Below are 15,378 nucleotides of genomic sequence, written 5' to 3'. Positions count from 1 at the left end.
TCGTATAGGTACCTAAGTACGTGGAGATTGTCCGGGACAAATCCGCAAGGGAGCTTGAGACCAAGACCTTTCTTTTTCTTTTTGAGCCCTCCTCTCTCACCGTTTAACCACTTTCCCCCATTTCTCAAGTTTCTAGCCTTGGACGGGATAAGCTTCGAGACACGGTGACATTCAACTGAGATGGCCAAGGCTATTCAACTTCCCGAAATGATCAAAGTTGCCTATCCAGCTGGGGACTGAATTCCGAGTATGATACCCTACCTTGCAGTGTTGCAACAGAGAAGTGGAAACAACAGACCTAATTCATAAACCGGGTACCTTCCACGGCTCAAGATCAAAACAAACAAAGACCCAGCTTGAGATGAGAACCCTCGGTAATGAGGAGTAGACAACGAAAGTCTTCACATACAAGGATTGACTCTCTCACCGTAGCCCCATCCGCACTCACTTCAATAGCCTGATAGTTGAATACGGTATTTCCTGCCTCTGAGACAAAAGTCTCACTCGAGACTCGAGAGGAATGTAAACCACAACGGAGTGGCTGAACTCTTTCCCGAAGAAGTTCCTGGCCTCGCTTGGACTCGCTTTTCCCAAGAGGGGAGGGGTGGAAAAACAGCCACTGACGAGACCCGTCCGGGCCACCAAGCAAGGGAGAAGCGGCTCAAAAAAAAAAGCCACAAAGAACCAAACAAACCAAAACAAACAGTCCCAATGCCCGGTGCAAAACGTCTTTCTTCTTTTTCCATCCTTCTCCAACCCTTCGGTGAGCTTTCCTATTCGGGAAAAAAACAAGTCGAAACCTTGGGACACGAAGCCGCCCTTCTTCTTAGTCGGTGCTAGATGCTAACCTAGCACGTGCCTAGGTAGATATTCTCTCCCCCAGCGCGAGTCCGTAGTACGAAAGGGACAAAGGAAAACCATTGAAACAGAAGAAAAGCTGCTGAGCGGCTTGTTAGTTTCTCTTGCTTACTGGCTTATCCCCCCATATGGCTTCAAACAATAGTACGCTGCGACGCACCACCAAAACGTGTCCGCCGGCTTCTAAGCTCGGATTTCTTACTTGTCGTTCTCCCATCGTTGAGCGGACGCTAAGTTTGCTTAGAGCATAGTTCTGTTTATGAGTCGTGCGTACCGAGTCTTGACCATGACACGACACGTCAAAAAACTTGGCCGGAAACGGCCAAACACACCGCGTGCTTTCTCAACTGGATAGGGTGGGGGAAAGGAAAGGTGCCTACGCCTAATTTGCATTGTGTCTCTCTTCATCTCTTTGAATTCCCGGTTCCGAGAGTATCACAATAGAGCGAACCGAATGGGCCCAGCATCTTAAGCTCCAGGTCCGGTCGAGACTCTCCCTACTCATCCCATAATTACTACTCCCCCGAAGAATTCTCCAAGAGACCCATCTTCTCCATTCTTCTGTAGGAAACAATCGTATCAATGAATGAAGAAATACCGTTAAACCTGCGTCACCTTCGCTCGCGTGCTTGACCCCCCCCCCGGTTCGAGGAAAGCCACATCTTGACACCCTTCCCAAATTAAGAACCAAGACGGTAGATCAAACAGCGGAAGGATAAGGGGAAAAGGGGGGCCAAACAAGAAAGAGAGAACAAAGCCACCCTTCCACGCTAGAACATTCAACAGAACAATCAACACCCAGACTCAAAGTCCCCCCTTACCTTACCTCACCTCGCCTCAAAAGACACGCGACATGGACACGGAAAGCCAAAACAACCAAACCAAAAGACTCTAACAATAGGTCTTCTAAACCGCCAACAGAAAGAACAACAGAAAAAGAGAGATCCTAGCGCGGAGACTACGTATCGACTAAGACGTAAACTTCCGACCTTAGCTTCGGGACATGGGAAAGGGGCCTGAGCCACAATAGCAATACTAGACGCTTGGGAAGTTCCCCATGAGGCTCAGTTGCATCATACCACCAAACCCACGAACGTCATCCCTCAAGCTTCACCAGTCATTTGGGGGGAGGGGGGATAGAGTCCGACTGATGTGCCAACTGCCATCTAGAGTGCTAGACATGGGGTCGAGGCAAACACACCAACAATGTCACAGGAAACCTCAACATCGCTTCAGGTCAAGGAAAAGCCGACACCAGTCAAAGCTGACGTTGAATCGTGAAACTGGGACGGGCTTCGCGTCACGGGACCTTCCCTGCACAAATAGAGAACAAGGACAGGCTGGGGTCCGTCCCTTCTCCTTCTAAGAGTAAAGAGAGAGAGAGCCTCAATACGAAGTCTAAAAAGAAACAAAACGGGGTTCTTGCGGGGGTACTCCTGATCATCCTGACGTCCGTGGGGGAAGAGAACTCGGGACCCGGGCCCCCCAAGTTTCGAAACACTATTATCCACAAGTCGGGACGAACAACAAGACCTCGGACCTCGAACTCGCACAGACATCCAGCCCATCAGCCGGTGCGATCTCAACGGGCCTTGCTAATCATCGGGACTTGACTTGGGAGAAGAGGCTCAGACAAACGCGCTCGCGCATACACACGCGCATACACCATCACAGCCGCGCCTTGAGCACGTGTCCCACGAGTCCAAGCAATGATGAGCGTGTTTTAATTTGATTGTTTGTGTGTATTTTCATTCAATTGTTATGAGCTAGCCCACAATGGATTCGACCATGGAACCATTGGTGTTTGGTTTGGCAATTTTTTTCTTTTGCATCGCCAGTACTGTACAGAAAGAGGCGATGGATTCACCCATGCCGGTATTGCACCAATCCAGCTTCCAAGCTTGCAGTTGCCATCTCCCCCGTTGGCCAATATTACAAGGCATTCCCAAGCAACTGCTTTTCATCCACTGTGATAGCTTCTCCGCTCCTTGCATGCGTCTGTCGCAGCTACTCCTACAATATACACAAGGAGGTGGAGTCCTCCATAAGCTCAGCCATCGGAGAAAAAAAGGTCCGTGGGGCTTTTTTGTTTTGAAAAAATGTAAAGGGAACGGGGTGTCGAGAGGTCTGTGAGTGTCATCCGATGACAAGGATGTCGGGTATTCCGGCGTGTGGATAGAAAAGTGTGTGGTATCAGGTGAAGATGGTCAATGGACCGAGTTGTGCACAAAGGAAAAAGGGTCCGCCGAGGGGATGCTGGTCCGAAATAATGCTCCGAGGATATATGGAGTTTCCGACAGAGAGCAGACAGACCGAGACGTCATACTGAAATGCTCCCGCGTCCGAATCTGTGGAGACAGACAAGCGGTGTTGTCGTGTGTTTGTGTGTGTGTATGTTGGACCATCCTCCTCGGCGGAATGCAGAAGTCTTTTGACAAAGGAAAAAGAAACAAAAAACCGAGGACAATGCTGTAAAATGCCGACAGGGAGCCACCCCAAGATGCCAGATCCAAAGTGGACTCCGAACAACCATATCGAGGCGATGCGGGGACAAGTATGCCAAATGCGTCTAATGCCGGGTTGTTGGTTTTGTTGTATGTTCAAGTTGCAGAACGAGGCTCATAACAAGTTCTATTAGCGTAATGTTTGAAGTCATCGCGGCCGTGAGCGTAAGCTGCTGTGTAGTCCGGATTGGTTAAGGGCGGAATATAGGCAGTCGAATCGAATAGGGGATTTTGTTGAACATGTGCAGGAAGAGACGCGAAAAAACATCGACAATCAGGCTGCTGTGGTTCGCCCTATTAGGGATGTCGAGCAAAATAGTCGACAAAGCAATGGACAGCTTCGAGGTCTGCGGTGACCTCGATCTTCCCCCCTTGCCAAGCAAGGAGATGACCCCTCCACAATGTGCAGCAGACAGTGGGTGGGAGGGGTGCGCAAATATGTACGTGCTAGTAAGACGCCATGCGTCGTGCATGGCATCGTTCGCCGAGGATTGGAGAGTTGCCAATCATGGCGATGGGATCTTGTCGGAAGCTGATGCTGGGTCTCAGGCTACTGGGGCGCGCGGGTGCAGTGGGTGATTGGTCTACGCAAGAGTCGCGCGAGCCAAAGGCAAACGTTTGCGCTCTGCCGAACCCCTTGCGAGGGTTCTTAAGGCGGCCAAGTTCGCGTTCGCAGGTGCGCTGGTGAGCTTCGTCCGACATTTCCACGTAGTTTTGGGGATAGCAACGGCAACGGTGCTCGGCGAAGAAGCCGCTGTATCCTCCTTCAAGAATATACACGTCAGGGTATGTGAGTCGCGGGTAGTGCTCCGCGTTGACAGTCCGGTCCTCGGAGCGGATATGGCGAGCCATCATGGGGGCGCGGTGCGCAGAGTATTCGCAGTGGAAGATGAGGATTGTTCTTCCTTGCATGGGGTGCTGGATCAGTTGGGAGGCGAGGAGGTCCTTGCTGTTGTAGTTGACAGCTCCGTCAATGTGTCCTCCATCGTACTCGTACTCGAAACGGCAGTCAATGATCATCTTCTGGTCGAACTTATCACTGTACTTTCCGTCCAAGAGATCAATCATGGTAGCCTTTGTTATCCTGGGAATGGTGTCGGTGGGGTCATCGGCGAGGAAGTGAGGCAGGAGGGGCTCCTGCACATCATCGGCATCCATGCTGGTAACAGATTCGGGGGTAGTTGGCGAGGAGTCGCCGCCTTCTGACTTTGCCTTGACGACATCGCCAGGGTGCTCGAACATGCTCAAAGAGCGACGGAACTGCTTGCGGGGACGCATAAAGGGATTGGAAGGGCGACGGCTGTGACCGTTGCCAAAAGGGCTGTTGCGGTTACCAGAGAGGCTGGAGAACTGAGGACGAGGACGAATGGCACCAGGCACGGCAGGAGTAGGGCTATTCGCAGTCTGAGGTCGTCGTTCTTGAGGAGGTGATGTGGCATCGAAGCATTCTCCCAGGGACATTGCGCTGTTCATATGCGTCAAGCGATTCTCACCAAATCTGAAAGTGGGGAGCTGGGTGTCTGTGTTGGAACGGCCGGGAACGCCACTAGTCGAGTAGCCTTTCATCCGAGTCAAGGAAGGCCGGCGCAAAGCTGGCTTTCTCCGTCTGCCCCTGGTGTTAGACGCGACCCCTTGAGCTAGGAGGAATGTGGCAATCAAACTTACTCGGCTACCAGTGGCTTGGGTGGCTCCAACGACGCCTGCCGAGGAATGGGGGCGGGCGAATCCAACATCATTTCGTCGTCCTCGCCGGTTGGGGTTGATCCCGGGGTCGGTGACGTTATCGCGATCTGGGTCATGAACGGGAGCTTGTGCGGCAACGGCGAGACATCCATCAAGTCGTGGGCAGGTGACGATTCAGGCAGAGGAGGCGTAGTCACGTATTCTGGTCTCACATCAGCTTCCCCGTCCTTTTTTTTTCTCTTTTCCGCTGCAACCCAAAGAACAACTTACCGTAGGAATCCGCATCACCCATCATGTTTGATGTGAACAAGGCACGACGAGGTGTGGGGAACTTGGGACTAGATGGGACGTTATTAGCTGGACTGGTTTTCCAAAATGCATTGAATGCACGCCATCGTACCTCGCTTCGGTGTCCAGACGGAAGTTCTGAGAGAGATCGGCGGCCAAGCTAGCAGCAGGCGAGGACCCATGAACGTCCTTGACGTTGAAGTAGTTGTCGGGCCTGTGAAGGTGTTCGCGCAGACTGATGGGTACAGCACCGGCGAAGGTGTTGGGACGAGGACGGAAAAGATCTTTGTTTCCCCATGAAGGAACTGCCATGGGACGGTGCATAGCCGCCAATGGTGATGAGGCCTCCATGATTGCGGGTGGTTGTCGAGAGCGATCGTCGGGAGCGAAAAGTATTTGTTGGGTGTGGTGGTTGGTGTTAGTGGTGTTGGGTATTTTGGTGTGAGTGCTGCGTCCAAGACGATACTCGATATGTCGTGACGAAAAAAGAGGGACGATCGTTAAGAAGAGGCCGCAATAAACGAATGTTGCGGCAAATCCTAAGATGAATTTCTATTTTATTCGTTGCCTACTCAATAGAGAGAGGGAAACAAGACGTCGCGGCGAGTATGAATCGGGGGTGGTGGTGATGCAGGCTTATTCGATGTCGAATCGAGCGTCGATGTTGGCTTGGCGGAGATGGGTGGGAATTCGCGGCGGCGGGTGAGGTTTTTCGGAAGGGTGCGTGCAGAATGCAGCTGGGATCGAAAAAGACTGGCCGTTCGTTATTGCGTCGAAGCAAGCAACATTGGAATACCCGTAGGATGAAATAAAATCCGTCCTATTTCTCCTCGAGTCATGAAACGTATTCTTCTTCCTCCCAGGGAATCTCGGTCGAGGTCGAAGTCGAAGTCGAAGTCGAGTTCGAGGTCGTTGGCGGCGTCTCTAACTCTTGGGGAGTGGGGGGCGAAAGAGGCCGGAGGTCCACGATGGGCCTTGGGTGGTGCAAGGGAACAAAGGTGGGCGGGTGGTTGGAGGTGGGAGCGAGGCGCCTTTTGCATGGAACGTCTTTCTCGAAAAAACGAAGAAAGGGCGCAACCGAAAAGAAACTGAATCCTTGGTGCCGGAGCAGGAGCAAAGCAATGCGGTGCGGTGCGGGAGCTGCAGTGCGGCGTCGGTGTCGAGGTGAGGTGCGTTTCGGAGGCTACGACCCTTTTTAGTTCTTCGCTCGAGCTACACTTTTTCGGTGGCCGAGCAGCAGGAAGGAATGCAAAGACGATGCAGGACGCAGATGCAGCGTGTGCGTGTGTGTGTGTGTGTGTCTTTGGCAGTGAGAGGACTGGTTTGCTGGTTTCTGAGTAGCGACAGAAGGCGAAGATCCGAGTGTACAGCAGTAGCACCGGACAAGCAATGACAGAAAAACGAGTGCAATGCCTTTGGGGTTATCTAGTGCCGGCGCAGGGACGGGGAAAGAGAAAAACGTCAAGTAATTTCTCCCAAGCGTCTAGCCTTAGTCTTGATTTCCTCTTCTTCTCTTGTTCTTTTTGCTTCGTTCTTGTCCGTCTTCTTCTTCTTCTTCCTGATACCAACAATGCCCAACGAAGGGGGGACAGCAGTAACAGATGCAGAAAGAGCAAACAACGAGAAAGATGAAAAATCAGAGAAGAAAAGAGTCGTGAGTTGAGTTTTTGGTTTTGGTGGTTCTTCCTGGGTGTGTGGACTGGCCAACAGAAAGGGCGGCGTCGAGTTGAGTTTACGATGGTGGTAGTCGACGACAGAAAACGGGTTTATGCGATACGATGGGAGGGCGGGATAGTGTAGTCCGTGAGCGTGAGATGTTGGCGGTGGTGGTTGCTGGTGGGTGTGGTGGATTGGGGGTGCACGTTGAGTACGATAAGCTGTAGAGAATGGCTGGACCTTGGAGACCTGGACACCTGGGTAGATTCCTCGAACTGAACCTCTCTGATGAACCTAAGAATAAAGGTATCCGTAACTCTCTAAACCTACCGTACCGTCGGACCGTTGGTGGTTATGGTCGGGGATGGGGGGGGAAAGAAGAGAGAGAGGGAGGGAAGAGGTCGGAAGAAAGAGGAGACTAGAGGTTTTTGAATGAAGGTGTGGTGTGTGTGTGTGTGTATGGTTGACTGGTGGTGAGCCAAAGTATGGATATGGATTTGGGATGGGATGGGATGGGATGTGAACTGGGTGTGTGTTTCTGAGTCTCTGGAACCATGGACCATGGATCATGGTGTGTGGTGTGTGAGAGGTGTGGTGTGCAAGCCGTGAGGTGTGTGTGACGGAATTGGGGATAGGATGGGATGGGATTACCTGGGATGGGATGGGGGGTGGACCAGGAAGACAGGATGGGACAAGAAGCAGCAACCAAGCAACCAGAAGCAGGACCAGGCTCACCCTCTCTGGAGTCTGGAGTCCGGATGGGATGTGGATGGGATGGACCAAGGCATACGCCGCACACAGCAACGGTGCTACTACTACTACCACCACCATTACCACTACTTTGCGTAGCCGACTGGGAAGAGAGTATTAGCGACGACCAGACAGAGAGACGCCAGCCAGAGAACGACGACAACGGCAGACGGGAGAGAGACCGACAGAGACAAGAGAGAGGGTGTGTGGATGGAAACTTGAACCAGGTCCAGGAAGGCAACTCGACGGGGTGGATTGAGACTTGACTGGGATGGGGATGTCACTGTCAGTTGTTGCTAGCCCAGGATGGTCAAGATGGATGGGCAAGCCGCACGACTGGAGCTGGAAAAGCTGGAACAGGAACCACCAGGAACGAGACAGGAACGGGTACAAGATGACATGCCGGGACTAAGCATCCATACAGTATTCGTACTCTTCGTATGAAGGAAAGGTAGGTATTGCTATTGTGTACAGAACGAGAGAGAGAGAGAGAGAGAGAGAGAGAGAGAGACATCATAAGCACCAGCATAGCAGTCATGCACTGCACACTGCAACCGCCGACGATATCCCTCCACTCTTTTACTCCTCCTACGCAACTTTCAGTACTTCACATTATACAGATATACAAAGTATCTCTTCCATGTATGTATTGTCTCCAGAATTGCTCGCCTCGTCTCGCTTCTTGCCTTGCCCTTCCCTGCCCTGCTCTCTACTGCGTACGGATACCTGGCCTGGCCTGGCCTGGCCTTACGACATTGGATGCCATGTCCGATGCTGGACTTCTCTCTCTGAGCAACCAGCAACCAGCAACCAGCGCCAGAACCAGGTACTAACTCCCCCCCAGCCATGACATGAGCCATCAGCTCCAGAACCACACACTAGAACAGGGAAGCGCCAAACGGGGGGGACCAGCCCAGACTACGGATACCTTACGTAGTAGTGAAGCCAAGGTGCGGATAAGGTAGTGTAGAGAGAAACGACCAAGGGGGCGGTACATGGCTGTCTGTACGTACCGTCATTCTCTCTCTCATAGATACGTACCTACTTCTCCAAGTACGTATCTGACAGCCAGCACGGAGTACGTACCGTTTTTCGCGATGGGACATCCCCCCCTCCTCGTCGTGGAGCCTCCTTGGTGATCTTTCTGTCTCTGCGCGTAAACCTGTGCTCCCCCTCCTCCCCTACCGCGACTTGAAAGTCAACTTTGAACTTGGTTGTCAGGGGAGATTTGGTTGCTGCTGCAGCTACTGCGCACTTGCAGCTGCATCAGAGCTTCTGGGTGGACGGCGACGACAGGGAGGTGTATGCACCAGATGGAGATGCAGACACCAAAGATGCAGATGGATGGATCCCATGTGTCTCTGCCTTGCCTCTAGGCTCTGTGTGGCTCTCTACTTGCTTTCCGCCGTTTGCCAGTTGCAGTCTGGGCTTGCATCTTTTCCCTCTCTCTCGGCGTCTGTGTGATGTATGTCTCTCGCTCTATCTCGACTTGTCTCTGACTGTCTGTCACTGAGTAAATGATGATGCAGCCAGCTTGCATCGATGCGCTGCACAAGGTACACTCCCACACTACCTTACCTCAACCTGATGCTCATTGGACGTAAGAAACATGGCATGGCCCTGTCTGTCTCTCGTCTACGGTCCTTCTCTGGGACTTTGCTGGCCATTTACACAGGGCCATTCCTGGTAATACATCCGCACCTTATTCTAGCGTACCTTTTTTTTTTTTCCTCTTCCTCGTACTCTTCTTTCCCCCCACTTTACACGTTGCCAAGGAACAATCTATGTGTGTGTGTGTGTGTGTGTGTGTGGTCATTGAGCTGAGAATATCTTGCTTTCTCTCCCGCTGCCCTGCGTCGCCTGGTTCTCTCTCTCGGAGGTAACCATCGATCGATTGTCAGTCTTCCAGAATAAAAACAAATGGTCGGACGGCAGAAGCTTCCAAGGCAGAGGCAAGGCTCATGAGAACGACCCGAGCCAAAGAGCACGTGGCTCGAGATACGTACCGTAGAAGCAGGGCAGGGTTGTGACTTTCTCCCCTCAGCTTCCTTCCAGCTCGTCGGTGCCTTGCCTTGGAAAAGCCGCGAGCGGGCATAACTTAGGTAATGCGCAACAGCAAAAAGGTTATCTGTGCTGTGCAGCAAGACGATGAGGAAATCGAGCAAAATCGTGCCAATCGCACCAAATTCCGCCAGGCCTCAGCCAATGCGCTTCCAGCTTTGCCCTTGTGGTGCCCCTCGGATCCGATGCACAGCACAAGCAGCTAGAGCCAGCACAAGCATTTTCATCCAGTAAGTCATGGCCCCCCCAAAAGCAGGTACGAGTAATTCCTCATCTCGCCGCCATGCTGAGATTGGAGAAGACTGACCAGTGACAGGCACCACATCTGCGAGGAATACACACAGGTAGGTAGGTATCCGTCCACATGTCTCTTCCAGGCACACACCCCCAAATCCACCCAGCATTACCGACATGAACCACGCCCGCGCCCACATTCGCCCTGTCTTCCCACGAGGTACCTGACGCCGTACGTGAAGCCGTACGAATACCAACGCTGTAATTGGGCCTCCCACCCTCCTAGCTGGTGACCCTCAGGGGGAGGAGGAGCTGAATTGGACTCCACGAACATCCCTCGACGACTCAGGCACCCAACAACGCCGTTGCGGCGGACAGGGGCCTCGACTTTGGCACCAATCCCCTGAAAAACTTTCCCCCTCCTTACAGGCGGTTGCCGCAACAATTGACGGATTTACAGCGGCTTCGCCTGAGTGTTCCATCCCCCCACTGATGGCCGCTGGCGGCTGGCGACTCGCCCTGGAGCGTCGAGTTCATGCTCTATCGGATGAGGCGTCAGGGGCACGAGGGGCTCTCTCCATCTCTCCATCCGCCCCAAACGTGAGCAAACCTCCACTGGCGTGCTCGCTGGCGTGCTGGGCTTCCCGTGTAAGTGTAGTCGCTAGGAGGTTTTAGGGCCCGACGCTCAGTGCACGTACTCCGTACGCACACTCTCCTTGGTACGACGCCGTAACCCGTTGACTCGGTAGTATCGGTAGCGCCAAAGAAGGCCAATATGTTTGACACGGAGAAGCGCGAGGCCTTGTGCGGTCTGGTCTTGGTCTTCTTCTCCAGTGATCGGAGGCGGTCTCCAGAAAGCTCAATTTTGAAAGTGGTTCTCGTGCTCAGTCGTCACCCACCCGACCGGCCATGTTCCTGTCTGGCGTTAGATTGGAAACTCCCCGAGAAGAGATTTTGATGTTCTGTCCGCAACTTGGTCTGTGAGCACATAGCATACCGTCCCTGAGTCCCTCATCAGTGGTCCGCGGGGTGGTCTGTGGTGTGCGGTGCACCCGTGGACTGGAGCAACTGGAGACACCCGGAGCTGGTCGCTGGGCAGCTTTCGGAACGGGATCCAGTCAACTCGCCATCAATGATCAAACCAGTGTCACGTTGGATGTTCGACCCGTCGACCCGTTGCGGTTGCTGCAGCGCTTGATCCGCAACCCGGACCATAGTGATACCAATCGTCAAGAAAACCCTTTCTGATCCCCGCTGTTCCCCATTTAGTGAGGCGGAAGAGAAGGAAAAGAACGGGTTGCCCAGTGGAAGGGTCTTGAAGCCCGGTGGTCCGTCTGCAGGGAGAGAGAAAATGAAGAGAAGAAAAACCGTGCAGCGGACCCGGCGCCGACCCAGATGCTACAGGCTACCTACGGGGGCCCATGAGGAGAGTGCGGAGTGACGGGAGGTACCTTCCACTACTTGACTGCGGTACGTTCTTTCCTTCTCCCACACCACACAGCAACAGAAGGAGCCTGGAAGTCTCCAGACCTCTACCTGCCCATACTGTGTCCATACCTTTTCTGTAAGTGATATTGAGGCAGGTACTTACTCGCCTTAATTACACAGTAAGGTACCTACTCCTTTCCTGCCTCGTAATGGCCAAACCTGAGGTGTAAGGCTCTACTCTAAAACGGAAAGTGGAAGATATCCAATGGAAGTTTTTTCCTTCCATTTCCATTAAGGCAGTTACCTTACCCCCTTATACCTATTAGCCAGGAACAACCAACCTAAGGCAAGGGAGGTTCCGACCCCGTTGAATGAATTAAACGTTTTCCTTTGTGCTCTTTGTGCTTTGTGCGTTTCCTCTTAGTGCTGTGCAAGCTCAAACATTCATACAATCCAGCCCAACCTTCGAACAAAGCCTCTCTATGCCGCACCTCTGCCTCGACTTATTGCCCGTAAGCGCTCCGCCTAATACTTTTGTTCACTTGTTGGACAATCGGACTAATTTGGACCTCCCTTCCTTCGGCCAGACAGTACCATTTGCGAAGAAGCGCCGGGGCCAGCAAAAAGCGGTATCAACTTTCGACTGTCTTCTTGGCTTAGTGCAACGAGCCAGACGCAATCCCAATGCCAGTCCGACTCGAGTACCTTGCCGACAACAGCACATTGAGTATAGCACAGCTCTAGCACAGCTCCGAGGGAAATCACAGAGGATTCTCTACGTAGTAGATACGACCGCACCACCAGTCCATTGAACTGTAATCCGAGATCCAAAAGATGCGCACAGGGAAAGACGACGTGCAAAGGACCAACTACACGCGCCTCCCGTGATCCATCCATATGGCAACGACATGCGTCCATTGCAAGCCATCTCCCGCTCGTCCCTTTTTGCCCCAACGGCCGCGGTCATCGTCCTCGTACCCCTCCCCCCTCTTCTATCAACTAAAGACCAACTTCACCGTCGCCCCGGCTGTGAACTACGGTATCTAGTCGACGATGGCCTCCGTGTGGCTGATGGCTGGCGCTAGGCTGGCGCTAGGCTATCCGGGAAGCCAACTGCTAAGCGCCCTTCACACGACCCTCGAACCGAATCGACAGAGTCAGCTCGAACTGTCCACGGGGTTGCTCAAGATGCTAGCCGACCTGCCAGCTGGACACTGTCACCTCCGAAATCTCTCCAAAATGCCTCTTCCACCAGCACTAGCAAACAACACTTGGCAGAAGTGGGCCTAGACCCTCGACTTACATCATCGCCCGGCGCGGGAAACCATCAGATCAAGTTCAGCACCGCCGTCCGCGCCGCACTTCACCACCAGCACCACCGCCAGTGATCATTGTGAGCCTGGAAATGAGCGGTGAGTTGGCGTATCGCCTTACTTACCAGTCCCCTGTTCATGGTGTGCCTTACTACAGAGCACCTCCTAAAATTTCGGCAGTGCACTGGACTTGCGAGCATGTACTTCTTCACAGAGATACGGCTACGGACACAGCATTCAGAGACAAGACAGTAGCGGCTTGTCTCTCCTGTCTGTCGCCTGTCTGCCAGCACACTGACTTTATCCCCTGCTCTGAGCAACCGGCTGCTTGACCTACCAGCGTTTAGGGTCTGGAGCCAGCAATTACACCAGACGCCGCCTTGCCTCTTATGTCACCCGCTTCCTGCACCTTAATCGTGCTGCTTCCATCCTCATTCGTCCAAAGACCCTGGACCGCGACCTCTATCCTCATGTTCAACACAGGGTTGGCAAGGCTACCTCACAGCAGCCGCAGAAACGGAAACGCCTGGCGGGTTCGAACAGGGCTCCCACGCCCATGATCTCCCGAATCTTGCCCGTCTCGTCATCCCTTCAGCTTGGGTTCACCGTTCAGGCCACACGGCACACCAAGCTTGCTACTCGGACCTGGTGGTACCAAGCAACCACGCCCCCTGGAGGCATATGCCCGAATCCAGACCTGTTTGATGCTGCCGCTGCAAGGCACCTCCGGTGCGGCGGACACAGGCGACGACATTTTCGGGGCCTCAGCAGAAAACTGAAGTGAGACTTCAGGGCCCTAAATGACTCCTTGCTGCATTCTTCGGTTGCCGGGTCGTAGCCTGCGAGAAGGGTCTTGCTTGAGACAAGGTTGGAATCAAATGGCGTGGTGCTTACGGGCCTTGCCAGGCTTTTTTTTTTTCTTGCTCAGGTTCGAAGTGCCAAAAACTCGTGAGTGGCTTATTGGCCGCCAATTATCCACAGGCATATCCTGTCGACAAACAAGTCAATAATAGAGATGGCAAAGTACAATTGTTCGCTACTTTGGGACGTAGAACCTTGGCTGTAACACCCTTTTCGGACTCATTCAACATTCCACTTCCTACAGATACACAAGACAGGAGCATTCCTGGGTGACCTCGAGATGGCCTCCCAATGGCCCGCATCAGTGACATGCACAGAAGGTCAAAACGTCAGGGCTGCAGGAATCATAAGTGCAGCAATGACGTAGACTTGGGTGTCGACCATGTGTGGTGGCCTTGCTCGTATTCTCCATCTCGCACTCCTGATGCACTCCAAGCGAATCTAGTCGGCCCAGCTGTCCGGCCAGGCAACGGGGCCCGAGCCTCAGGAAAACCGGCTCTGCCGAGATATTCGGCCTCTACCGCACCGCACGACGAGAGCCGAGAAATGGCAGATCTGGCACATGGGCTAGTTCACAGAGTCGCGTCGTGAGACTTTACACTAAAAGTATTGGCATAGCTGAACATGTCTGCGAAGTTTTTTTTTTTTTTTTTTTTTTTTTTTTTTCCCATTTGCTCCAAAGACCCTACCTCCACAAAGCGGATCTCAGCAATGGTACAGCAACGACCAAAAGGAGGTTCCGAAGACAGGAAGAAAATTCGAAAGAAAAAAAAGAAGTAGTGACCCGGTAAAACCCCCCATCGTCATCTTCTCCCCACAGCAACCAACGGGGCCGGCCCTGGGCTGAAGACGTGGGATCGGCTGGGATCAGCTGGGCTTTGACTGGGGTCCGACAAGGGGATATCGGCAGCTCGCAGGGCTTCACCTCCATCTCCGCCACCGCGACTGGCCAGAGCTCTCGGCCGCTCTGCCTCAAGTTCTCAACTCTCTCAGCCAGGCCTAGGGCAATCCCTCGCTTTCCCCCGCCCATCGGCCCAGTACGTGACCCCGGTCCTGGCCCCGGCTTCTGTCTCGTGCGATGTGAGTGCGTGTTGGGCTAGGCTCCGCTCTCGTTACCTACCTGGGAACCTTAGGATTGCTTATCACTGCCACATCGTCCCGTGCAACCCAAACCTCAAACTGACCGCAGTCCTCGAATAAATAATTTGGACCTGCCAGAGCCTCCTGCTCACACCGAACCGGCGTTGCAATTGGCTCGTTATCAGTCACTGCTGACAGCAGAAACACAGGGTCTGGTGGGCGTTGAGACACGGTTCTTGCGGCGCTGGCACAGCTGGCTCACAGGGCATCTTGTTTCGGAAGGCAAGTGGATACACAGTACGCACAGATGGAGCTTGGTGCGTACGGAGTAGTAAGAGCTTGGGAGCTTGGGGAGAAAAGAGACACACAGTAAGGGAGCTTTGTTGGAGCTCTATTGGAGCTTCGAGCTCGGCCTGGTAGCTGGGGTTGGAGCTGGAGCTCGGAATATTAGCAGACACCAAACCCGGACCAGGCGATGCACCGAGATGATGACTGACAACGAGCGTTCTGACAGAGCAACGCAACAGAGTTCGAGTCCTGCCCCGGTTGTCCATGTCGACTCCCTGGTAGTGATCCATCCAGCTGGTCTAGGCCTGGGTCTTGGCTTACCTGGCTTGACTGGCTGGCGAACAGACGGACGAATGGCAGCTTGCCCGGTGATC

At 53.3% G+C, this 15,378-nt stretch overlaps 4 protein-coding genes across 4 annotated transcripts; 3 read left to right on the top strand and 1 right to left on the bottom strand.

Annotated features, from left to right (window-relative positions):
* Nucleotides 1-2,530: 2,530 nt before the first annotated feature.
* BDP55DRAFT_409741 (uncharacterized protein) lies at nt 2,531-3,085 on the top strand. The gene has a single exon (XM_060567360.1). It carries the CDS (start codon nt 2,635-2,637, stop codon nt 2,989-2,991), a length of 357 nt encoding a protein of 118 aa, XP_060433179.1. The 5' UTR covers nt 2,531-2,634; the 3' UTR covers nt 2,992-3,085.
* BDP55DRAFT_409721 (uncharacterized protein) lies at nt 3,029-3,600 on the top strand. The gene is made up of 2 exons (XM_060567359.1): nt 3,029-3,249; nt 3,306-3,600. Exons 1-2 carry the CDS (start codon nt 3,112-3,114, stop codon nt 3,429-3,431), a joined length of 264 nt encoding a protein of 87 aa, XP_060433178.1. The 5' UTR covers nt 3,029-3,111; the 3' UTR covers nt 3,432-3,600.
* Nucleotides 3,601-3,809: 209 nt separating this feature from the next.
* Nucleotides 3,810-5,684, bottom strand: BDP55DRAFT_725644 (rhodanese-like domain-containing protein; the record flags this gene model as incomplete). Its single annotated transcript, XM_060579033.1, has 4 exons — nt 3,810-4,968; nt 5,028-5,247; nt 5,316-5,383; nt 5,446-5,684. The coding sequence occupies 4 exons, from the start codon at nt 5,682-5,684 to the stop codon at nt 3,810-3,812; spliced, it is 1,686 nt and encodes a 561-aa protein (XP_060433177.1).
* A 6,594-nt stretch (nt 5,685-12,278) lies between these two features.
* BDP55DRAFT_409674 (uncharacterized protein) lies at nt 12,279-13,091 on the top strand. Its single transcript, XM_060567358.1, has 2 exons — nt 12,279-12,436; nt 12,548-13,091. The coding sequence occupies exons 1-2, from the start codon at nt 12,371-12,373 to the stop codon at nt 12,848-12,850; spliced, it is 369 nt and encodes a 122-aa protein (XP_060433176.1). The 5' UTR covers nt 12,279-12,370; the 3' UTR covers nt 12,851-13,091.
* The last annotated feature ends 2,287 nt before the right edge of the window (nt 13,092-15,378 follow it).

This window comes from Colletotrichum godetiae, assembly GCF_030913485.1.
Source record: "Colletotrichum godetiae strain CBS 193.32 chromosome Unknown BDP55scaffold_8, whole genome shotgun sequence".
Classification (NCBI taxonomy): Eukaryota; Fungi; Ascomycota; class Sordariomycetes; order Glomerellales; family Glomerellaceae; genus Colletotrichum; species Colletotrichum godetiae.
The sequence above is the reverse complement of the archived record's forward strand: the minus strand, read 5'-3'. Positions and strand labels throughout refer to the sequence as shown.